General features: G+C 42.7%; 1 protein-coding gene across 1 annotated transcript; it reads right to left on the bottom strand.

Moving 5' to 3' along the window:
- On the bottom strand, positions 1 to 26,642 carry CD59 (CD59 molecule (CD59 blood group); the record flags this gene model as incomplete). Its single annotated transcript, NM_001133389.1, is given in 5 exon segments — positions 1 to 1,674; positions 8,694 to 8,795; positions 13,824 to 13,908; positions 21,613 to 21,657; positions 26,595 to 26,642. Coding segments are annotated over 3 exon segments (387 nt in total). The 3' UTR covers positions 1 to 1,456.
- Between the last annotated feature and the right edge of the window lie 220 nt (positions 26,643 to 26,862).

The raw sequence follows: 26,862 nt of genomic DNA, 5'->3' as shown, positions 1-26,862 counted from the left end.
GCTTTGATAAGCAAGTCTCTATTTTCCTATGTTCAGGGAACGGCATCAACAGAAGAAAGCTGGCACTGCTCAGGACGTCTTCTTTCAGTTGCTACCATTAAACATATTGCATATGCTCTTATCCTTTTCAGCCATAACCACATTCATCCACTTGTTATATTTCATTTTCAGAAAGGCATCATTCATTGCACTCGGTTTGTCCAACAGAGTATAATCAAGGGGGTTTTTTCAACATTAATCAAGAAATTCCTCCATCTGCAAAAGTTAGGCTATGCGATTAAATACAGCCAAGATCATAAAATACAAATGTCATTAGGTCTACTGAATCTTGAGATTCATTCACTAGAATACACAGGGAAAAGGAAAAAGTTTGCGCTTGTGAAAGGTGTGTACCATTTTTTAGAAAGAGCTTCTGAAAGCCTCAAACATCCGTGACTGTGCTAATAGCCGTTACAAAGGTATTTTATACAATCTATGCTGAGTCAGCTAGGAGTTAGCAGGAGGCTGGATGCAGATGGTAAAACATACCCCTGCAGATCTGCTGTTATTAAGGATGACCTTTGGAAGTCTCAAGCTGTAACCACAAAGGTTGTTCCCATTGCATTCACACTATATACACACATACCTGAACTGCCTTCCTACCAGTAACATTTAAAATAAGCACACTTAATACTGCCAGTCACATGTAGTAGAGTGTTCACTCTGTAACTGTGTGTGGCAAAGCCAAGATATCCTACCATTCCAGTAAAAAAAAAGGCAAGGAAATAGCTTTAACACACCATTAATGTATGCTATTACACTTTTTCAGTGAAAGATAACAAAGCTCATATAAAATTTAAAGACAGAGGAAAAACTTGACTTTCAGCCACTTGTACCTCTCTAAGTTTTCATGCCCTGCTATCTGGAACACTTCCCCACTTCCCTGCCAGAAGTCCTCTAGCTCTGCATTAAGGATCTTGTTGTCCCTGACTGACACCCACATATGGAACATTTGGCATGCCTCCATGGCAACACGGGAGCCCTGAAGTTTATGAAAGCGTTCCATGTGAGAGAGGATGCTCATATACTCCTGCCCCACCCTCCAAAGATGTACTAATGATGCTAACTGACTACATCCAAGGAGCCAGGGGAAAAATAATCTGAGGGCTGCAGAGAACCCACTCAAGCTGTCACTGCAAAGCTGGGCTTCCCAAGAGCAAAGGAGGAAGCATGCAGTCTAGTTCAGGTCACACCTACTTCACTCTTAGACTTCTTCCTTCAAGTGGGGCTTCCCTGCAAACAGGACTGGTCTTCAAAGTCTCCTAGAGCCCCTCTATCTTAGCCAGGTTGCTCAAGCTAATTTTATTCTTTCCCAACAGGATCCATTTGGAAAATATCAAGCCTTTAGAATGTAACAGCAAGAGAAAGGGGACTATGCAGGAACAGGGAGTTTGGGAGAAGCTCTCCTGGTGTTGACTTAGGGATGAAGGCTCCAGGCTGCTGCCAGAAATGGAGTCACCAGCAGAAGAACTGTTTTCTCTGATAAGGATGTCCCACCATTTTCAAGCTGTTCGTTAATGTTACACAGGTCCTTCTTGCAGCAGTGGTACGTTAGCTCACTTTCCTTCAAGCGGGTTGTAACCTCGTTGAAAGTGCAATGCTCAAATTTCCAACACTGGTTATACACTCGTAACCCTGTGGGGAGACACACACAAGGGTAAGAAAGTAAGTGGGAAGAGTTCTGTATCTGCTTTTGAATCCTGAATTCTATTTCATATGTATCCTGTGCAAGTAGAGACATCTAGGCAAGATGCTCATCCCAGGTGGGTTGTAAAGGAGAACAATTAAGTAAATAATGATACACCTCTAAATAGAGCTTTTACAGAAAACCAAGGTCTCATCAGAGCCAGTATAGTTATGGGGGTGGGATGGAGGAGGAACAGGCATTTATACTGTTAAGAGGGAAATTTGGTAATATCTGCCAAGATTTTAAACACATGCCCACTTTGATCTAGCAATTCCACTTTTAGAATTTACGCTGTGAAGTTACTTGGGGATTTTTTCCTTTTCTTTCTTCTTCTTTTTTTTTTTTTTTTAGAGATAAGGTCTCACTTTCTTGAACTCCTGGGCTCAAGTGATCCTCCTGCTTCAGCCTCCCAAAGTGATAGAATTATAGGGGTGACCCACCATGCCCAGCCAAAGCTATGTATAAGATATATGCTCAAGAATGGTCAGAAAAAAACCTGAAAAACCCAGTCCATTAATTTTTAAAAAGTGTTAAAGAAATTACAGTAGAATTCCTTACAATGCAAGTTCCATGCAGATAAGAAATGACATGGGCCTACAAGTGCTAACATGGAAGGAGCTTAATTTAAAAAAAAAAAAAAAAAAAGGTGGGGGGTGCAGAAAAATAGGTAAATTGGACTCCATCAAAATTTAAAACTTTTGTGCTTCAAAGGACATTATCAAAAAATAAAAAGACAACTCACAGAAAGGGAGAAAATGTTTGCAAATCACACGTACAACACCAGGTGCGGTGGCTCACACCTGTAATCCCAACACTTTGGGAGGCCGAGATGGGAGAATTGTTTGAGGCCAGAAGTTTCAGACCAGCCTGATCAACATGGCAAGACCCCCTCTCTATTTCTTTTTTAAAGTCATATGTAAGAGCATAGTATCCAGGATATAGAAAACATTCTTAAACTCTACAATAAAAAGACTAACCCAATTAAAATATGGACACTGAGGCCAGTGTGATGGCTCACACCTGTAATCCCAGCACTTTAGGAGGCTGAAGTGAGAGGATTGCTTGAGGCTAGCCTGGGCAACATAGTGATATCCCAACTCTACAAAAAAAATAAAAATAAAAAAATTAGCCAGGCAGGGTGTTGCACCTTTAGTCTTAGCTACTTGGGAGGCTGAGGCAGGAGGATCACTTGGACTCAGGACTTTAAGGCTGCAGTGAGCTATGATTGTACCGCTGCATTCCAGCCTAGGCAACAAAGCAAGACCCTGCCTCTTTAAAAAATATGGGCAAAGGATTTGAATAAACATTTCTCCAAAGAAGATTCTCAGATGGCCAATAAGTACATGAAAAGATGCTTGATATCATTAGTCATTAGGAGCATACAAATGAAAATCACAGTGAGATACCACTTTATACTCACTAGGATGGCTAAGATCAAGAAAATGGTAAATAGCAAATGTTGCAAGGAAGTGGAAAAAATTGAAACCCTCAAACATTGCTGGTGGGAATGTAAAATGGTATAGATACTCTGGAGAAATTTGGCATATCTGCAAAAAGTTAGAGTTATCCATTTGACTGAGCAATTCCACTCACAAGTGTATATACTTCTGCCATTCTCTGGAAGGATTCCCAAGTAATTTAATACTGTTATCATCATGGAAGAATACACTTCGTTTATGTTTCTATTGAGTTTTTCAAATTTGCCATGGATAATTTTTAAAATATTTGAAACTTCATTTAAAAAATCATTAGATTATTCAGTAATACAGGAAAAGTTTCTACAAGAACATGCCATCATGGTCTCATTTTTGGAAAAATAGCCTTGGGCACACAGGAAAATAAAGAACAGACATATACACTCCAAGTATCTTATCGTAGTTTGAATTGAAAACTACGTTCACACACAAGTTTCCACATGAATGTTCATGGCACCATGATTCAAAATTGCTAAAAAGTGGAAACAACCCATATGTCCATTACTGGTGAATGGATAAACAAAATGTGGTACATCCACACAACAGAATACTATGTGGCCACAACAGAATGAAGTACTGATACATGCCACAGCATGAGTGAACCTTGGAAACATTACGTTTAGTGAAAAAAAAGCTAGTCGCAAAGTGCCACAATACTGTATGATTCCTTGCATATGAAGTGCCCAGGAGAGCCAAATCTATGAAGACAGAAAGTAGATCAGTCACTGCTCGGGCACGTGGGAGGGAGGAATGAGGACTGACTGCTAACAAGTTTCTTTTCAAGGTGACAGAAAGATCCTGGAATTAGACAGTTGCGATAGTCATACAACCTTGTAAATATACTAAGAGCCACTGAATTATACACTTTAAAATGTAAATGTTCTGGTATGTGAATTATATCTCAATAAAAAACCCTAGATGCAGAACAGTGTATAGAATGTGACCCATTTGTGGAAATAAAGCATATATACATTGAAGTAAGTGCATTTATTTTTCTCTGGAAGGATTCCCAAGTAATTTAATAGTGTTATCATCATGGAAGAATACACTTCGTTTATGTTTCTATTGAGTTTTTTAAATTTGCCACATGGACGATTTATTTTTAAAGTATTTGAAACTTCATTTTAAAAATCATTAGATTATTCAGTAATACTGGAAAAGTTTCTACAAAAACACGCCATCATGGTCCCATTTTTGGAAAAATAGCCTTGGGCACACAGGAAAATAAAGGCCAGAAGTATATACTCCAAGTATCTTATCATAGTTTTTTTAATATTCAGAAAAAGCATGTTAGGTGAAAAACGTATTAGTTGAGAGAGTGGTATTATGGTAGATTTTCTTCTCCAAAAATAACTGAGTGCCTATGTGCTAGATACTGGGGTATAAGAAGGTATTTGTCCTTGCCCTGAAATTGGTTTCTTATCTTCTGTGCTGGAAAGAAAAAAATGCAGATGCACACTTCCTTATTTCAGGCTTGTAGCTAATTTACCCAATTCCATGCAGAGCTTGGAACACAACACTTCTCAGTTCATAACTGCAGGCATAACTGTCCTGTCCTTCTCCTCTGAGGGGATGGGTATCTGGATTGGAATTTAATGAAGTTTAGTCAAGTGGCAGAGTCCAGATAGAGTATTCCAGAAATGGCTCTAGTTGCTGAAGTCTTAACTAAATAACTGGAAGCTTCTAATATTGTACTAGAGGCTGCTGGTGATTCAGACAAGTTACTGCTTTGTAATAGTAATTAAGCACTGGAACTTGAAAAGCTTTAAAGCTATCAGAATTTTAATTAGGGAAGCCTAGAAGCTTGGGGAGAACAGACAGTAATTTATTAATAATTGCTACCAATTAATGATTTACTATGTGTCGTGCAGCATACCAAAGTGCTTTACTTGAATTATATTCAAACAACAGCCTTAACAATGGTAATCTTCTCACCAAAGCCAGCCTCGGAATTATCCACATAAAAGTGGATTATTATCAGAATCCCTGCAGTGTTACAGGTTTTCCCCTCCCCACTCTTTTTGAAGACTTTGGCTCAAGTCTATCTAAAGCCAACAGTCTTCAGCTGTCCTAGGCACTCTTAAATGTGGCCCTTGTTCAGAACGTCATTACAGCAATGACCACTTGACACTGTCATCAGAGGCTCCTTCAAGACTAAGTACATTTAACCTTGCTTACATTTCCATGGTTTATACTGCTAGGATGCCAGTAAATATTGGTTGAATTAGCAGCCAACCTGTCTCTCTTCTAGACTTACTTTGTATAGCACTATCATATCTGTCGCTGTGCAAACGTCATAGAGTACAGTTACACAAACTTACATGGAATAGCCTAGTACACACTCAGGCTATGTGGTATGTCCTATTGCTCTTAGGCTACAAACCTGTACAGCAAGTTACTGTACTGAATACTGTAGGCAACTGTAACACAGTGGTAAATATTTGTGTATCTGACCATATCTAAACATAGAAAAAGTACAGTAAAAATATGATACAAAAGATTTTAAAAATGGTACACCTGTACAGGGCACTTACCGTGAATGGAGCTTGTGGGACTGGAAGTCAGTGAATGAGTGGTGGGTGAATGTGAAGGCCTAGGACATTACTGTACACTACTGTAGATGTTTTAAATATTGTACACTTAGTCCACACTAAGCTTATTTTAAAAAATCAACCCTAGTTTACTGCCACTTTACTTTAGAAACTTTTTAATTGTAAATGTTTTTACCTTTGTAATAATATAGGGTAAAACACAAACATGTTATACAGTGGTACAAAAATATTTTCTTTCTATTCTTATAAGCTTTTTTATTTTAAAAAATTTTTACTTTAAAAACTTTTTTTGTTTTTGTTAAAAACGAAGACACAAGCACACACATTAGCCTAGTCCTACATACGGTCTGGATCATCAGTATCACTGTTTTCCATCTCTTCATTTTGTCCCATTGGAAGGTCTTCAGGGGTAAGAATACTCATGGGGCTGTCCTGTCCTAGGAGAGCAATGCCTTCTTCTGGAATACCTCCTGAAGGACCTGCCTGCTGAGGCTGTTTTTTTTTTTTTTTCTTTTGTAGAGACAGAGTCTTGTTCTGTCACCCAGGCTAGAGTGCAGTGGCGTGACCTTGGCTCACTGCAACCTCCGCCTCCCGGGTTCAAGCAATTCTTCTGCCTCAGCCTCCCGAGAGGCTGTTTTATAGTTAAGTTTTTTTTAATAAGTAGAAGGAGTACATGCTAACATGATAAAAAATATAGTAAATACACAAACCAGTAACACATTTATTATAAAATATTATATACTGTACATAATTATCAAAATATCAAGTATTATATATTGTGTTATATTTTAGTTTTGTAAGAAACTACCAAACTGTCATCCACAGTAGCTATACTGGTTTGCATTCCCACTAGGAATGAATCAAAGTTCCCGCTGCCGCTGGGCGTGGTAGCTCACGCCTGTAATCCCAGCACTTTGGGAGGCCGAGGCGGGCAGATCACTTGAGGCCTGAGTTTGAGATGAGCCTGGGCAAAATAGTGAAACCCTGTCTCTACTAAAAATACAAAAATTAGCTGGGCATGGTGGCTTATGCCTGTAATCCCAATTACTCAGGAGGCTGAGGCATGAGAATCACTTGAACCCTGGAGGCAGAGGTTGCAGTGAGCCAAGATTGCACCACTGCCCTCTAGCCTAGGTGACAGAGCAAGACCTTGTCTCAAAAAAGAAAAAAACAAAAAACAAACAAAAAAAAAAAACAAAGTTCCCACTGTTCCACATCCTTACCAGCATCTGGAGTTGTCAGAGTTTTGGAGTTTGGTCATTTTAATAGGTTTGTCTCATTTTTGTTTACATTAACCATTTATAAGAAATTTTGGGATTTAAGAGCTGGAAAAAGATCTTGGCTCTGACCTTTCCTCTCCTCCCTACCTCTGCTGTCCAACACATACATTCATAAATGAAAAACAGAGGTGGAGAGAGCTAGCTGGTGGCAGGACAGAAGTCAGAGCTCCTAATTGCTGCTCTAATATTCATTCAACGCATAGTAATTGCCCTTATCGTCTCATTTGGAAACTATACTTAGTTTAATTATACTTAGTAGTGAGGAGTCCAAGAGACACAGCTGATCAAACTAAAGAGCCAAGTCTTCTGTGCATGTACATAATGACCATGTTCTCTCTAGGGGCCTTACTACGCTTTCTACATTAACAGTGAATGAACATGGTCTTCCAGCGGGGGCAGAGGGACTGGTCCCCTACAGAATCAAGAGCTCTGAATGGAAGGTTTGGAGTTTTAGCTGCAATCCAGCTAAATTATATCAAATTTATCAAATCCAGCTAAATATATCAAAATTATCAGATGCCCCTGTTTTTTCAGACAGGGTAACTATAATTTGTCTTAGTTATTGAGGGATTTCTCCTTTCTGGGGAAGTTAATCATCTTTATCTCAGGTTTTTCTGAACATGTGGGTGTCCCAAGGCTTTTCTGAGTTTACCTGACATGTTCACCATTTCTTGATGTTGACACTGGGGGGAGCTGGTGTAGAAGGTCTAAGAGTACAAATAACCTTGTGGAGTGTTTTTATTATTAATCTCTTAGAAATCTAAGCCTGAGGGTTTTACCTTGGACACTAAGAACATTCTGAAACCGCCATTCCTCGCTGGCATCATTTGCACACATCGATTCTATCCAGAACCATACCCCAGCAAGAACAGAGGGCATGTCTTTGCTGGTTTCTTTCCTCTGTCTACCACTTCCTAAACTCTATTTTAACAGGGTTGATGGAGGTGAATATTCTGTAGTCTAACAAATTTGGAAAATGCAGACTGGACAGGACTTGTGCATGTTAGTATTGCCCACCCCCACATTCATAAGCACCTTGCCCTGAGGCTACCAATCCTTGGCACCTGCTGTTGCCCCTCCCAGGCACACCCTCCCCTTCTTAGCCCTCTTACCTCCTACTTGTCCTTTGAGCTCAGCTTGAGTCTCCTCAGGACTCTGAATATACCAGATACCCCATGGAATGAGACAGAGGCATACATAATGACATTTAGGACAGCCAAACAGACCTTTGTCATAATTTTAATTGTATGTGTCCTTTCTTTATCTTTGCATCCCTAGCTCCTAACCCTCTGCTGGGTACACAGTAGGTTCTCCAAGGTATGGGAGGCAGCACAGGGCTGCTGTTAAAGAGCACAAGCTTTGGAATCAGATGCACTTCCATGTTCAATTCCTGAGTCGGTTACTTGACCATAATTTCTTGCTTAATCTGAGCCTCCGTTTTCACATTTATCAAATGGAAATAAAAGATCACCCTTAGAAGTAAGTGCAAAACATTAAATTTAAAATGCATGAAGAAAGTGCTTAGCCCAATACACACCTGATGCTAATAAATGGTAGCTATTACTTGATGCAAGCCTAATGAGGATTACAGTGGCACAATTGTTTTCCCAGGCACTTATTACCCCATTACATTTAGGAGACAGACAGGGGAGGCTCTTACCAGCTTTGGTAATGAGACACGCATCAAAACCAGATGAACAATTGACAGCTGTTTTGCAGTCAGCAGTTGGGTTAGGACAGCTGTAGCACTGCAGGCTATGACCTAGAATCAGGAAGAAAGTCAGGATCTCTTAAAGCAGCACTGACTTGTCCCCTTGCAGCCCACCATCTCCATTAATATGGGCCCAAAGTCAGCAACTTGTGGTATACTTCCATTCCTGCACAACTGTATAGCAGTTATATCTTTCCAAATTCAAACTACAGTTCCAGCAACATTTTTTGGACCTGATGCAAGCACAAAGGAAATATCCACATTTGAAAATCCATCTAACTGTGCAATTGAGAAGCTTCCTCCTAACCTGCAACTGGAAGGAGATTAGTCTGCAATGTAATGATGTGTTAAGAAATTACCGAGAAACAAACAGAATTCTATAAGTGTCTTCCAAGCAACGAATATGCCCAATTAAATCACATCCTCGTGGGTTGATGATCAGTGTCTGGCAATACCTATCTGCATGAAAATACATTTTCATTAGTATTAATATTAATATTAATACTAATTAGTATTAATAGATGAACATCTACAATTGATTTGATGTGAGGGAACACTAATTTTGGGCCCCAATTAAGCAAATGGTTATCCCCCTAAAAAGAATTCTATTCCCCTCATTAGTAGATGTGTATTATTATAGCTGGACTCAATAATTATGTTGTGAATTTTGTCAATAAAAAAATCTGTGAAAATTTTGTTTCTTCTCTTATTATTGAGGTAAGTCTCATAATACCCTTGATTTTGCCTCTTGGCCTGCAAAGCTTAAAATATTTACTATATGGGCCAGGTGCGGTGGCTCACGCCTGTAATCCCAGCACTTAGGGAAGCCGAGGAGGGTGGATCACCTGAGGTCAGGAGTTTTGACACCAGCCTGGCCAACATAGCGAAATCCCATCTCTACTACAAATACAAAAATTAGCCAGGCATGGTGGTGCGCACCTATAATCCCATCTGCTTGGGAGGCTGAGGCAGGAGAATCGCTTGAACCCAGGAGGCAGAGGTTGCAGTGAGCCAAGATTGCACTACTGCACTCCAGCTTGAGTGACAGAGCGAAACTCTGCTTAAAAAAAAAAAAAAAAAAATTGCTATCTGGTCCTGTACAGAAAAAGTTTGATAACCTCTGGGATAGGGTATCATTACTGAACTACCCCCTTCTAAGGGAATGACCGAATGCCAGGAGTACACATTGTCAAAGACAAGACAACAGCTGTGCACTTTAAACCCATGGGCATAGGACAGCTGGGTACCAGCAGACACTACGTGAGGGCCATCTTACATCAGAAGCAAATTGCCTCCAGTTCCCTAGTTTGAAAAACAATTATTGCTCCCAGTCAATTCTTAGGACTCATCCTTGCTAGCTGTCAGTTTTTGCTGGGTTATTTTTCCTTCTCCATTTTTGTAACAACAGTGACAAGAAAAAGATGAATTACAGTCCACATGTGTGATGGGGAGAGACTGAAGAAGCAAGAGTTGGAAGGAAATCTTCCTGGTTTGTATGGATACCCCCTTTTCCACCATCAGAGATAAACTATCTTCATGCCATATGACTTCTACCATGTAATCAGTATTTGGCAGTACCTACCTCTGTGAAAAGACATTTTCAAAGATGAAACATGTAAAATTTCACAAAAGAATGTCATGGTTAAACCAAGTGTGGGTTTTAGAGCTCAAGAGCTGACTTCTAATTCTAAGGCTGAAGCCCAGGTTTATCACCATGGAAATAGATTTTTCAGTGAAAAGTCCAGTGGAAGGAAGGTGGGTCCTCACTTTCTGAGCACAGACAGGAACCCAGTTCTCTAGAGCATCTGAAATGGCCATGCCTGCCCTCACAGGTGTGAAATCCTACCCAATAGAGGATCCTCTGACTTGGGAAGGTTCCGGATTAATGCCTTGAAATATTAGTTTTAAAAAACAACAACAAAAACTAGACCAGGTATGGTGGCTCACACCTATAATCCCAGCACTTTGGGAGGCTGAGGTGGGTGGATCACTTGTAGCCAGGAGTTTGAGACCACCCTGGCCAACATGGTGAAACCTCTCCTCTACAAAATATACAAAAATTAGCCGGGCGCGGTGGTACATGCCTATAATCCCAGCTATTCAGGAGACTAAGGCACGAGAATCACTTGAGCTTGGGAGGTGGAGGTTGCAGTGAGCCAAGATTGCACCACTGCACTCTAGTCTGGGAGACAGAGCGAGACCATGTCTAAAAAATAAAATAAAATAAAATAAAAACCAACCTCCTCCTTCCCCACTTTTTTGCAGATGACAAGACAGATGTCTGGAGAGGTGACGTGACTCACACAAGGACACCTGGCTACAAAGCAGCAGAGCTGGCGGCAGCCCTGGGGCCTGTGGGCAGGGCCCTATCCACCAGGCTTTGTTTGTTCTCCCCCACTGTCAGCCTGTGGCTGTCATGCCTGTGTGAGAGGGAAGCCACAAAGAGAAGTCGCAAAGATGCAATTTTTCTCTGGTCCCTTCCTTGAGCCAGACGTGTATTCACAAGCATGAAATGAAAAGAATCTAAGGCGAAGGGTGTTGTTCTTGTGACTGGTCATGTTTGAGGGCCATTTTAAAAGGTTACCTGTAGACATGGATTTTTGTGCTGGCTAGATCCCGGGCTCATTTGGCTTCTTAATAAACCTTTAGAAGGAAAGGCTAAAACCCATGGTTGGAACGTCTGTGGGCAAAAATATTCATGACAAACATGTTCATTCAGTGTTCAAATATATGTGCATCAATGTGCTAAGGTCTTCATAGGATTGTTAAGAGAAGCAGGCTCAATAATCTTCATCCCCATCTTGCAAGAGAAAACTAAGACTAAGATGTTAACTAAATTGTTCAAAGCCACACAGCTACTAAGTGACCAAGCTGAGCTCAAACTCAGGCTGTCAGTTCTAAAATCCAAGCTTGGTTAACCATGATGTTCTTCTAATTGACCTGAGTGGGAAGAGAAGGAAACTCTAGATTATGGGGAAAACTGAGGTCAAAAACAAGCAACAGGGCCAGGTGCAATGGCTCACGCCTGTAATCCCAACGCTTTGGCAGGGTGAGGTAGGTGGATCATTTGAGGTCAGGAATTCCAGACCAGCCTGGCCAACATGGTGAAACCCCGCCTCTATTAAAAATACAAAAATTTAAAAAAAAATACAAAAATTAGCCAGGCATGGTGGCATGCACCTGTAATCCCAGCTACTCAGAAGACTGAGGCAGGAGAATCGCTGGAACCTGGGACATGGAGGTTGCAGTGAGCCGATATTGCGCCACTGCCCTCCAGCCTGGGTGACACAGTGAGACTCCATCCCCCTGAAAAAAATAAACAAACAAAAAAAACAAGCAATAGGTCACTGGACAACGGTTTGATATTTTAGCCACTAAGCCAGGGTAGACGAGACTTCCCCTGGGGTACAAGAGGCAGAGCTCAGAGGAAAGTTCCCCTGCAGGGTCCTCAGACCCTTTGGGCAGCAGCAAAGAAGGCCTCTCATCTGTGGGAGTGTGAGCTTCACATCTCAATTCTCTGAGAAAGGGCTGAAGTGCACCCCAAGACTTGTCACAGAGAAGCTGATGGTCCCAAGCTTGCTCTATAAACAAATGCAGACTGCTGGACGTAGGATGTCACTGGGCTATTAAAATTCTAGAAAATATTCCAACTTAAGCAGCAGAGACAGAAAAAAAAGAAGGAACCAAGAAAAATGAATAAATAAAAAATAATTATAGAAAAAATATAGTGTTGTAACACAGGTGAACCACATTACAGTGCACCCCGGCTAGAATCACGGAAGGTGGGGAAGAAGGGGTGCCATGACTTCTCTTTCTGCTCAGAAAGGGAGAACATATTAAAGTGTGTCCTGGGGCAAGTTATTACTTTGCCTTCGTTTCCTCAGCTGTAATATGGGAGGTAATAGCACCGACCTCCCAGGATGGTTGGACGGATTTAAATGAGACAGGCTCTAGCACAGTCCCCAGTAAACAATAAGCAGTCAATATATGGTTGCTATTAATATTTTAATGGGTGCAGCACACCAACATGGCACATGTATACATATGTAACAAACCTGCATATTGTGCATATATACCCTAAAACTTAAAGTATAATAATAATAAAATTTTTAAAAATATATTCTAAGACATGCTACAGTGGCGTGGAAGTATTTTTTTAAATTGCTCATTGTATTGCCACTTCGTTTTCTGTTCCCCCCACCAACCATATTTATCAAAAACAAAAAACCAGCTGTGGCCAAGATGTTATACCAACATGACACAGGCAGACAACCACATTTGATCCTTACAATGAAGCATGTGTGTTTCCATTGTGACAGAAGTTAACTCAGAGAAGCACACAATTTCCTCCGGCAACCAGGGGAGGGGTGGCTGAGGGGAGGGGGTGGCCCAGTGACAGATGGCCTGCAGCAGGAGGGAAGAGCAGGGACTCTGTTGCCAGACTGTGTGTTCACATTCCCGTGTACCACTTCTGTGTGTTATTTGATAAGTTATTAATTTTGGGGGGGGCCTCAATCTTGTTGCTTGTAAAACAAGGATAAAAATATCACCTACTCCATCAGGTTGGCATGAGGATTAAATAAGCAAATACATGTACAATGCTTAGAGTAGCGACTGACACATAAATGCTGTCAGGGTTAGTTAGCTGCTGCTGCTGTCACTATGACCATCATCATCATTAAAACATAGGAGGAGCCTCAGAGCAGAAGAACTGAGCTCAGATGGCTCTAAGCAGAGTGGACCCCAAAGGGACTTGCACAGCACTCTAAGAATGGTATCCACTGGTGTCCCCAAGCAGCTTATGGTGACAGGAGTGAAACTTCAGCCACCGAGTGTTGAACCACCCCTGCCAAAAGCCACCTTGTAACTCAGGACGGGCTGTAACTCAGGAAGATGCCCCACTGAGGACAAGGTCGTAACATAGGAAGGAGCTGTCATACAACCCCAGACCTGTTAACATTGGAAGGCAAAAGAACCAAAGCCAAGCCTGGAGGAGCAGCTGGGGCTGAAACTGAGGCTTAAGAAGGGAGTTCATGGCCAAGGCAGCCTAGATCCATGTCCTGAGACTGGAGCACTCACCCGAATGGCAGAAGACAGCCAGGATGAGCAGCAGCCCGAACAGGACAGACCCTCCTTGGATTCCCATTGTGATTGTCCACAGAACCTGGAAGGAAGGGACAGGAAGGAATGTCAGGAACCAACAAATGACTGCTGGTTGTCTCAAAAACCAAGTGCTGGAAGGCCAAGGAGGCTTCTGAGAGGAACATTTACAGGGGGAGTCAAGGCACACTGAATCCCTGGGCCATGCCCCAGCTCTAACCCACAGCACCATATACCCTTGAGTAGGCTCAGTCCCTATAAGCCCCAGTGTGTACTACCACACTGTGGGAATAACACTATCTTCCTCATCAGGGTCAGTGAGTCAAACGACAATATGAGCAAATTGACCCATATAGCCACTGTGGTTCCCACTCTACTGGCCCCACCCCAAGCTGCTGGCTGAAAGACAGGGCCACTTCTCGGAGCCACAGCACTAAGTGAATCAGACCAAAGGGGTGACTCTGGAAGGCCCAGCATGCATTCAGCAGTGGAACAGGGAGCAACGGCTTAGCATACCTGGAAGCTCTGGCTCCTCACTATAAGAAGCAAAATGGGGACACTTGCTTGTTCTCTTTGGGGACATGAAGAGAGGTATTGGGCAACTTTGTAAGTTTCCATTACGTGAATGCCTAGATGTGTAGTGACAGCATCAGGTGAGAAGGAGGAAAGGCTGAAATGCCTCCAACCCTACTTTACCCAGTAAAGAAGCCAAAGCATGGGGAGGTTTTGAACTTGCCTAAGTATAAAGCATCCATAGCAGAACTAAGAAATCTCCCAACTCCAACCCTACATCCCTGAACCCACCCTGAAATAAGGAGGTGGCAGTGCCTGTAAACCAGGGTACTCCATATTCTATTCTCCAGAGCCCCACAGGCCCGGACAGACAGATGGGTTCTTGGAAGGGTGAGTCATCTACCCTCCCTAAGTCAGAAATGCAGAGTTCCCTGGGGAACTGACAATCCTGACAATCCTTCCTGTCCCTTCCTTCCAAGTTCTGTGGAATCATCACACATCTTGAAGGTCATCTGCTACTTAGGAATTTGCTGATACAGGCCAGTGGAGGACTGAGAAGTTCCAGGAAAAGGGCAGGGTCTGACATTTTCCACAAAAGAAAACAATCAGTGAATCAAGCCTGGAGATGGGGGTGGTGGAGGTGAGAAAGAGGTGGTTTTATGATATGTGAGGAACCAGGAAGAAAGACAATTGTGGTCTGGCCTTTCCTTACGAATTGAGGGCTCCCCACCACCCGCTGGGCTCTGAAACCTACAGCCTGCTACGGGACACCATCCCCCATGTGGACCTTCCCAGGAGACCTGGGCTCCAGCACACGCCAGCGGCTTGCTTGGTTCCCCATTTTCAGGGGTTTCTGAGTAGGAAGGGTGATTTATAGACTCAGGTTAGACAGGGCTCCAGTATACAAGGAACTGCTGCAAGTGAACAGGGAGAGGAAGGTATTGGTCTGAGGTCCCCGAACAGAGAGCTCCAGACACTTCCTAAAAGTTAAGCATAGCATGATTGGAGCCTGGGTATTATATTGAGACCCTGTCTCTACAAAAATAAAAACATTAAAAAAAAATTAGGCTGGTGTGGTGGCACATAACTGTAGTCCCAGCTACTTGGGAGGCTGAGGTGGGAGGATCGCTTGAGCCCAGGAGGTCAAGGCTACAGTGAGCTGTGACTGTGCCGCTGCACTCCAGCCTGGGTGACAAAGCAAGACCCTCTCTCCAAACAAACAAACAAACAAACAAACAAAAACCCAATATAGCTACAATGTCAGGCATCCCCATGGAAGGAGGAAGGAAGGATCCTCCTGACTCGGGTTAGGCACTGGAAAGGTGTCAGGCTGGCAGGAGCTGCCGGCTCAGGACACTTCCCTTGGAATGGTCCTTGACATAAATCACACTGCCACAACACACAGGGTCCCTGATGGGGAGCTGTTCTTTGATGAAGTACCTTAGAAAGAACTGGCCTGCTAAGAAAACAGGAAGGACACAATGAAAGTGTTCAGGGCACAGGCGTTCCAGTCCAATCTGGAGGCCTCTGAACGAGGCCAGATAGTTCTGGCTCTGTCACCTCTTTGCTATGTGTTAACCTCTGATCACACTTTGGCTAGTAAGCCTGGAGATAGTTACGTGTACTGCATAGCACAATGCCTGGCCAAAGATGGCACTCAAAAAGCTGTGGCCACTGTTAGTGCTACTCAGGAGTAATGAGGTTACCTGAGGAAGAAATTGCGTGGGGAGGGAGTGTTGGGGGGTGAAGGGTGGGAAGGCAGACAGAGGGTGATGTGAGGTGAGGAAGCCAGAGAAACACCCTGGGTTGAATGAGCAGGGGAGACCTCAGGCATCAAACCTAAGGAAGCCCTCAGTTTTCTGGGATGGGTGGGGAGTGTCAAGTCTTAGCCTCAGTTCCACATGACTGGCTGGTTGTTGCGGTAGCTGATCCCATGACACGCTGCAGGGGAAGCCAAGACGGCAGAGAAAGGAAGTAGCTATGTGTAGATGCCAAGGTCGGGCTATTCGATCAAAATAAGACCAGGCCTTTATGAACCACTGCCAAAATATGAATTTCCAAGAGCAAAACATTCATATGGAGTGTGCGTATGTGTATGGGGGGGCGAAGGAGGGCGGGAAGCAGAAAAAGAAATAGCTGATTGTTTTAAGGCTATTTTATAAATGCCCTACAATGTAGATGGTAACTAACACTAAGCAAGATCATTTATGGCTTTTTATTTTTCTTCCTGATCCTTTACTTTTTGCCATCCTTTCCCCAAATATTCTATAATTAACCAAATATTACTTTTACAATCAGAAACATCAGGAAAATTCACACATGACAATGTTCCTTTTCTAGTAGTCATAGGTCATCTATCTTTTGGTAAAACTACTCCCTAGACTAAAACACCCTCCATTTTAAGAAAAAAAAAAGAAAAAAAAAGATGCCCATAAGTTAAGTGTAGATAAGATGGTAAATGAACCAAAAGTGTTGCCATTCCACCCAAACCAAGCACTTAAATGCAAGATACACTCAGAAAGCATCAACACTCAACTCCTTTCCAAACATTTCAGGATTCATTAATGATGGTGGGTTTGTCCCTAACGACTGTTCTAATAATATTGCTATTGTTCTGAATGATTTTTAATCATTCTAAAGAATGCACAACTGAAAAATCCCTCAAAGAAGATATGTAGGAACAAGTCTTCCCCCATGATGAAGGAACGGCAGACTTTCCTGGATTGTGCGTAAGTTGACTCTAAAGTCATTTCCGTAATGGGAGCTCCAAGTAGGCCTTTCATCACAGGAATAAGAAACAGTCAAGGGTATACAAACATTCTTTAAAATAACAAAAATTTAGTGACACACACATCCAACGATAAGGAAATGAGTATACTATGGTACACTTCCATGGTGGGGAACTGCATAGCCAGGAAAAGTAATGGGCGTGGAAGGCTACTCACAATGAATTAAGATCTGCCAAGCAAATGGAAAGCAAAAAAAGCAGGGGTTGCAATCCTAGTCTCTGATAAAAGACTTTAAACCAACAAAGATCAAAAGAGATAAAGAAGGGCATTACATAATGGTAAGGGGATCAATGCAACAAAAAGAGCTAACTATCCTAAATATATATGCACCCAATACAGGAGCACCTAGATGCATAAAGCAAGTTCTTAGAGACCTACAAAGAGACTTAGACTGCCACACAATAATAGTGGGAGACTTTAACACCCCACTGTCAATATCAGACAGATCAAAAGACAAGAAATTAACAAGGATATCCAGGACTTGAACTCAGCTCTGGACCAAGTGGACCTAACAGACATCTACAGAACTCTCCATCCCAAATCAACAGAATATACATTCTTCTCAGCACCACATGGTAATTATTCTAAAATTGACCACATAATTGGAAGCAAAACACTCCTCAGCAAATGTAAAAGAACAGAAATCACAACAAACTGTCTCTCAGAACACAGTGCAATCAAATTAGAACTCAGGATTAAGAAACCCACTCAAAACCGCACAACTACATGGAAACTGAACAACCTGCTCCTGAATGACTACTGGGTAAATAATGAAATGAAAGCAGACATAAAGATGTTCTTTGAAACCAATGAGAACAAAGACACGACGTACCAGAATCTCTGGGACACATTTAAAGCAGTGTGTAGAGGGAAATTTATAGCACTAAATGCCCACAAGAGAAAGCAGGAAAGATATAAAACTGACACCCTAACATCACAATTAAAAGAACTAGAGAAGCAAGAGCAAACAAATTCAAAAGCTAACAAGACAAGAAATAACTAAGATCAGAGCAGATGTGAAGGAGATAGAGACACAAAAAATCCTTCAAAAAATCAATGAATCCAGGAGCTGGTTTTTTGAAAAGATCAACAAAATAGACCGTTAGCCAGAGTAATAAAGAAGGAAAGAGAGAAGAATCAAATAGATGCAATAAAAAATGATAAAGGGGATATCACTACCAATCCCACAGAAATACAAACTACCATCAGAGAATACTATAAACACTTCTATCAGAGAATAACTATAAACACTTCTATGCAAATAAACTAGAAAATCTAGAAGAAATGGATAAATTCCTGGGCACATACACCCTCCCAAGACTAAACCAGGAAGAAGTCAAATCTCCGAACAGACCAATAACAGGTTCTGAAATTGAGGCAATAATTAATAGCCTACCGGCCAAAAAAAAGTCCAGGACCAGATGGATTAATAGCTGAATTCTACCAGAGGTACAAAGAGGAGCTGGTACCATTCCTTCTGAAACTATTCCAATCAATAGAAAAAGAGGGAATCCTTCCTAACTCATTTTATGAGGTCAGCATCATCTTGATACCGAAACCTGGCAGAGACACAACAAAAAAAGAAAATTTTAGGCCAATATCCCTGATGAACATCTATGCGAAAATCCTCAATAAAATACTGGCAAACCGAATCCAGGAGCACATCAAAAAGCTCATTCACCATAATCAAGTCGGCTTCATCCCTGGGATGCAAGGCTGGTTCAACATATGCAAATCAATAAACATAATCCATCACATAAACAGAACCAATGACAAAAACCACATGATTATCTCAATAGATACAGAAAAGGCCTTTGACAAAATTCAACAGCCCTTCATGCTAAAAACTCTCAATAAACTAGATATTGATGGAATGTATCTCAAAATAATAAGAGCTATTTATGACAAACCCACAGCCAATATCATATTGAATGGGCAAAAACTGGAAGCATTCCCCTTGAAAACTGGCACAAGACAAGGATGCCCTCTCTCACCACTTCTATTCAACACAGTATTTGGAAGTTCCGGCCAGGGCAATTAGGCAACAGAAAGAAATAAAGGGTATTCAATTAGGAAAAAAGAAAGTCAAATTGTCTGTTTGCAGATGACATGATTGTGTATTTAGAAAATCCCATCGTCTCAGCACAAAATCTCCTTAAGCTGATAAGCAACTTCAGCAAAGTCTCAGGATACAAAATCAATGTGCAAAAATCACAAGCATTCCTATACACCAATAACAGACAAACAGAGAGCCAAATCATGAGTGAACTCCCATTCACAATTGCTATAAAAAGAATAAAATACCTAGGAATCTAACTCACAAGGGATGTGAAGGACCTCTTCGAGGAGAACTACAAACCACTACTCAAGGAAATAAAAGAGGACACAAACAAATGGAAGAAAATTCCATGTTCATGGATAGGAAGAATTAATATCATGAAAATGGCCACACTGCCCAAAGTAGTTTATAGATTCAATGCTATTCCCATCAAGCTATCACTGACTTTCTTCACAGAATTGGAAAAAACTACTTTAAATTTCACATGGAACCAAAAAAGAGCCCACATAGCCAAGACAATCCTAAGCCAAAAGAACAAAGCTGGAGGCATCACACTACCTGACTTCAAACTATACTACAAGGCTACAGTAACCAAAGCAGCATGGTACTGGTACCAAAACAGATATATAGACCAATGGAACAGAACAAAGGCCTCAGAAATAACACCACACATCTACAACCATCTGATCTTTGACAAACCTGACAAAAACAAGCTACAGGGAAAGGATTCCCTATTTAATAAATGGTTCTGAGAAAACTGGCTAGCCATATGCAGAAAGCTGAAACTGGATCCCTTCCTTACACCTTACACAAAAGTTAACTCAAGACCCCAACCAGCCCCCCAAATATCAATTAAATATATATATACACCCACACACATTTGACCCTTGAACAACACAGGTTTGAACTGCAGGGGTCCATTTATATGCAATTTTTATTCTGAAAATATATTGGAAAATTTTTTGGAGATTTGCAATTGAAAAAAACTGTTAGATAAACTGCATAGCCTAGAAATATTTTTAAAAATTAAGAAAAATTTAGGTATGTCATGAATGCATAAAATGTATGTAGATACTAGTCTATTTTATCACCACCCAAAAACATACACAAATCTATTATAAAGTTAAAATGTGTCAGCCAGGCATGGTGGATCATGCCTGTAATTTCAGCACTTTGAGGAGCCGAGGTGGGTGGATTGCTTGAGCCAAGAGTTTGAGACCAGACTGGCAAAACCCCATCTCTACAAAAAAAAAAAATAGCCAGGTGTGGTGGCATGTGCCTGTAGTTCCAACTATTCAGGAGGTTCAGGTGGAAGGATTGCTTGAGCCTGGGAGGTTGAGGCTGCAGTGGGCCAAGACACACCACTGCACTCCCACCTGGGCGACAGAGTAAGACCCTGTCTCAAAAAATAAATTATTAAAACTTACACACACACAAACACAGACCAGACATGGCACCATTCAAAGTAAAGAGAAATGTAAACAAATGTAAAGATGCAGTATTAAATCATACTGCATAAAATTAACTATAGTATATACTGTTAATAATGCCATAGCCACCTCCTGTTGCTATTGCAGTGAGCTCAAGTGTTGCAAGGATCTACTTATCAGCAGGGATATGATTAGTATCATGTGATGCTAATTATCTGTGAGCTGTTTGCCTCTTTAGGAAATTGCATATCACAGTAAAAGGTGATCTCTTGCAGTTCTTGAGTATTTTCTTTATCGTGTTAAGCGCAATAGTGTAAAACTTGAATGACACATGAGACCCTTACAGGGTGCCACAACTGATGCTGGCCACGGTCCCAAGAAGCAGAAAAAAGTCATGATGTTACCAAAACACAGTTGAACTGCTTGATATGTACTACAGATTGAGGTCTGCAGTTGTGGTCGCCTGCCATTTCAGACAAGTAATTCATCTTATAAACAGATGACATAAACTGATGGTATCAATAACTATAGTACAGAACTGTAATGGATTTTCTCTTCCTTATGATTTTCTAAGTAACATTTTCTTTTCTCTAGCTTACTTTATCATAAGAATACAGTAGGGAATACATACAACACACCAAATGTGTGTTAATCAACTGTTTATGTTATCGGTAAAATTTCTGGTCAACAGTAGGCTATTAGTAATTAAGTTTTGGGGGAGTCAAAAGTTAAACTTGAATCTTCAACCATGTAGGTGGTCAGTGTCCCTAACCCCGCATTGTTTTAGGGTCAACTGTATATAAACATATATAATATATATTACATATATATGTAAACACACACATATACATACATTATATATACACACACAAATACACATATATATATGCAATCCAAATAAATTTGAACATAAAGCATTTAACACATCAAATAGTTATTTAATAAGATTTAAGGAATTCACTCATCGGTATACTTACTAGTGTGAAGTAGGTCTCAACTCCTACACCAACTGGTGCTAAAGACTAGGACGAAAATAAAAGAGGGTCATAACAGTGGTTCTCAAACTTTAGGGAGCATCAGAATCACCTGGAGGGCTCTTAAGCAGGTGATTAGACTCCAGCCCTAGAGGTTTTAATTCAGGAGGGCTAGTGTAAGGCTCAAGAATGTGCATTTTGAGCCAGCACTCAGGTGCTGCGTATCTGCTGGTTCAGGGATCACACTAAGAACCACTGGGTTAGAGTGTGACCTGGCATAAGGGCCAGGTTACTTTAGATTGGGTTGGAAATGTTTCTTCCAACAGGGTTATAAAAGAAGCTGGTAGTTCTTAAATATTTAGGAGCCGCTTCTACTTTTAAGGGCCCATGATTATGACATTGAATGCAAGCCATTAGGCAAGACCTTGTGATATGGTTTGGCTGTGTTCCCACCCAAATCTCATTTTGAATTGTAACTCCCATAATTTCCACGTGTTGTGGGAGGGACTTGGTGGGAGATAACTGAATCATTGGGGATGGTTTCCCCAATACTGTTCTTGTGGTAGTGAATAAGTCGCACAAGAGCTGATGGTTTTATAAGGGGTTTCCCCTTTCACTTGGCTGTCATATTTCTCTCTTGTCTGCTGCCAGTAAGACGTGCCTTTCGCCTTCTGCCATGATTGCGAGGCATCCCTAGCCATGTGGAACTGTGAGTCCATTAAACCTCTATTTCTTTACAAATTACCCAGTCTTCGGTATGTCTTTATCAGCAGCATGAAAATGGACTAATATACCTCCAAAATCTCATGTTGAATTTTAATCCCCAGTGTCGGAGGAGGGATCTGGTGGGAGGTGATTGGATTATGGGGTGGTTTCTAACAGTTTAGCACCATCCCCCTAGTACTGTCTTGTGGCAGAGCTTACGAAATCCGGTTGTTTGAAAGCGTGTAGCACTTCCCCCTTTGCTCTCTTCCTCCTGCTCCCGCCAAGTACGGCGTGCTTGCTTCCCCCTCTCCTTCCACCATGCTTCTAAGTTTCCTAAGGCCTTCCCAGAAGCAGAAGCCTACACAGCCCAAAGAACTGTGAGCCAATTAAACCTCTTTTCTTTATAAATTACCCAGTCTCAGGTACTTCTTCATAGCAGTGCGAGAATGGACTAATACACCTTGTTCCTGTGTTAACTTCCATTTGGTGAGCAAATATCAAGGGCCAGCTGCTAAGATAGATGCTCTTGACATAGTAACTGGAGTTAATCCTCACAATAATACCGTAAGGTAAACTGAACCTTTGCCTCCAATTACAGGGGGAGGAAACTAGGTTGAGGAAGAGAACTAATTTATGTAACTAACTTATGTGGTAGGTAGAATAATGCCTCTCTTCCCCAAAAATGTCCATATCCTAACTCCAGGAACCTGTGAAAACAGGCAACCTTACATAGCAAGTAACTTTGTAGATGAGATTAAGGAGATTATTTTGGATTATTCAATGGGCCCAATGTAATCCCAGGGGTCATTGAAAGAGGAAGAAGGTAGCAGAGTCTGTCAAAGACACATGACCGACAACAGAAAAAGAGGCAAGAAATTTGAAGAGTGAGATGAAGACACGAAGGGTTCCCTAAGCCAAGGCACACAGGCAGCCTTTAGAAGCTAAGAATGGTCCTCAACTGACACTCAGCAAAGAAACAGAACCTCAGTCCTCCAGTCACAAGGACTATATTCTACCAGGAACCTGAATGAGCACAGAAACAGACTCTCCCCTAGAGCCTCCAGAGCAGCACACAGCTCCGCCACCTTGATTATAGCGCTGTGAGAACCGTGTCAGACTTCTGATTTACAGAATGGAAAGATTAATAAACTTGTGGCATTTGAAACAGCTAAATTTGTGGTGGTTTCAGCAGCAGTAGAAAATTATTATAAGGCCGAGTGTGGTGGCTCATGCCTGTAATCACAGCACTTTGGGAGGCTGAGGCAGGCGGATCACTTGAGGCCAGGAGTTCCAGACCAGCCTGGCCAACATGGTGAAACCCTGTCTCTACTAAAAAAATACAAAAATTAGCCAGGTGTGGTGGCACTCACCTGTAATCCCAGCTACTTGAGAGGCTGAGACACGAGAATCGCTTGCACCCAGGAGGTGGAGGTTGCAGTGAGCCAAGATTGTGCCACTGCACTCCAGCTTGGGCAACAGAGACAGACTGTCTCAAAATTAAAAAACAAACAAACAAACAGAAAATTATTAAAATTATTATAGCAACCGCTGAACTGGAAGCTGGTAGAACAGCATTTAAACCCAGGTCTAAGCTCTGAGTGAACCATAGTTAAACTCTAGTGGGGAGACGGGAGACTTTTTATGAATTCAGCTTCTGAAATACATTAGTTAAGCTGAGGTCACTAGAGAAGAGATTTGACATCAGTGGTGTTTCCAGAAGATTCACAGTTGCCCATGAGTATGGTTACTCCTCCTAGGAGCCTGAGGCCTTACAGGCTGAAGAATTTTAAGGCTAGAAGTGTCCTCAAAATAAAACCCAATGTTTTTATTTTATAGGAAATTAGTGGAGGCCCAGTGGGATGAAATTACCTGTCCCAAGGCAACATGTTAGTCACAAAACCACCCTGGATGGATCTTGTTTCTATTCGCCAGGGGCTGGCAACTCACAAGATACCTAGTGTCAGCAATGTCGGGGAACTAGAGCTTTTGAACTCCAGGTCTGTGTGTCACCTTGGAGACATACACAGTACCTGCTCTAGCCATGCCTGTTGAAGCGCCCAGACAAATATCAATCACTCAGTTCACAGAACAAATTACATCAGCAGGAAGAGACAAAGAGAAAACAACCATCATAATGGAAAAGGCTTTCCAATCCAGCCAAGGTTCTCATGCCAGGAATAACCACTCCAAAACTCTTTGTGTGATATATATATAAATTCTAGGGTACATGTGCAGGATGTGTAGATTTGTTTCATAGGTAAACGAGTACCATGGTGGTTTGCTGCACCTATCAACCCATCACCTAGGTATTAAGCCCAGCATGCATTAGCTATTTTTCCTAATGCTCTACCCCCACCCACCCCACCTGCCGACAGGCGCCAGTGTGTGTTGTTCCTTTCCCTGTGTCCATGTGTTCTCATTGGTCAGCTCCCACTTATTAGGCCAGAACTCTTTGGACCAAACAAATCTGCAGCTTCCCCTACCAGGGCCTTTCCTGCGGTTTGTTCCGGAATGCCAAACCCTAGCTCTCCAAAGAGTCCCATCTCTGCCCTCACGGCCCCTCCCGTGTTAAGTAAGCATGCAAAACCAAGGTTTAGTGAAGATATTTCCTAAGATATGGGACAAAAGTAAAAACAAGTCTTTGCCTTTAGAAAGCCTCAAGCACTTCTGGGCTTGGTAATGTCTGTGGCAGTTTGGCTGAGGTTCTTAAAGAGGTTGTCCAGAATTTTCCATGCTCTACTTTTCAAGAGCTTCTACCAGCAGCTATCAAAGATGAATGCCATTAGGCACCCACTCTCTCACCCTAAGATCCATTTTATTTAGGCTTTTATCTCCTAAGCCACTCAGCTAATGGGATGTTTTTCTTACAGCTAAGTTCAGCAAACAGTTTCTAGTTTCCACTGTGAAAATACAGAGGCCACAAGTTTTAGGACTGTTTGGCTTGTAGGGGAGGCAGCCTCCCTTTCTGCCTCTCCTTCATAAACTGCCATGTAAATAGCCACATTTTGGCAAACGTTGCCATCTCTCTCAACATTCGGGGCTCTGTGCCTTCTTCAGGGAACTGGGAGTAAACTACCAGGAGTGGAGAACTTGAACAACTGCTCAGGGATCGCAGGGTACCTGAAATAATTAGCAGCCGCCACGTTTGTGCTGAGCGCTTTCAGTCAATCATCTCAACCACCCTGTGAAGTGAAGCCTATTGTTTTACTGATAAAGTGCTGTTAAATACTTCCAGAAATGACCAGTGAAGAGCCTGGGTATCACTAAACGGCCATAAAAGGCACACTGCCTAATGCTGGTTTTTTTTGTTTGTTCTTTGTGGGTTTTGTTTGTTTTTGAGGCGGAGTCTCGCTCTTATTGCCCAGGCAGTAGGGCAATAGCGCGATCTCGGCTCACCGCTACCTCAGCCTCTCGGGTTAATGTTGTTTTTTTAAAAGTCAGCAGTCAGACTCTAAGAAGGGTGCGGCCCGAGCCGACCCAAGAAAACAAAACATCACGTTGTACTTAAAACGTCCGTTTCGGCCGGGCGCGGTGACTCACACCTTTAACCCCAACACTTTGGGAGGCGGAGGCGGGCGGATCACGAGGTCAGGAATTCAAGATCAGCCTGACCAACATGGGAAAACCCCGTCTCTACTAAAAATACAAAAATTAGCCGGGTATGGTGGCGCATGCCTGTAATCCCAGCTACTCAGGAGGCTGTGGCAGGAGAATCGCTTGAACCCGGGAGGCGGAGGTTGCGGTGAACCGAGATCGCGCCACTGCACTCCAGCCTGGGCAACAACAGCGAAACTCCATCTCAAAAAAAAAAAAAAAAAAAAAAGTCCGTTTCGCCCGACACCTGCTTTTCAAAATTCCACGTTTAGACCGCGAGGGGAGAGAGGAACTGCCATGACCACGGAGGGCTGGCCTTTCCCCTGGCGCAGTTTCTCTGAACCGCTAGAGCTTCCCTTGAGACGAAAGCGATGGCAGGGGGCCCTGGTGCGAGGCTGCCCCCGAGGGAATGGGGGGCGCGACGGGGGTAACGGGGTTGCTTCTGGGAGAGGGCGCGCTCCCCGTTTCTCCTTCCTCGTAGATAAAATGAAGCCAGCGTTCGGCTAGGACACGGGGCCGCGGTGACGGGTGGAAGGGCCAGGCCTCGGGAGGCTCGCCCGGCAGGGGTCGAGTGGAAAGCGAGGACGGGGGTAGCCCCCACAGACCCTCCGCCCGGGCCCAGACTGCCGCAGCCGCCGCCTCGGCTCGGCTCACCCAAACCCCAGCAGGCCTTCGGGCCTTCTTACCTGGCGTGGCCCTGGATCCGCTTCCAGCCTCCAGCCGCTTCTGCGCTCAGCCCTCGCAGTCCTTCGTTCCAGCCCGCAAGGCTCCGTCCCCCGGCCCCGCCCCTCAGGGTGCTCTTGCCCTCCCAGGCTCCCGGCTCCCGCACCGCGCAGCCGCGCCTCGGCAGGAACTCCCTCCTCTCCTTCTACCCCCGCGCGGAGCTCAGCCTCCTGGCCCAGGTTCTGAGAAGGCCGGGTGGCCAGGACCCAATGAGCACCTTCAAAACTCCAG

Source organism: Pongo abelii, chromosome 9, assembly GCF_028885655.2.
Source record: "Pongo abelii isolate AG06213 chromosome 9, NHGRI_mPonAbe1-v2.0_pri, whole genome shotgun sequence".
In the NCBI taxonomy this organism is placed as follows: Eukaryota; Metazoa; Chordata; class Mammalia; order Primates; family Hominidae; genus Pongo; species Pongo abelii.
The sequence above is the reverse complement of the archived record's forward strand: the minus strand, read 5'-3'. Positions and strand labels throughout refer to the sequence as shown.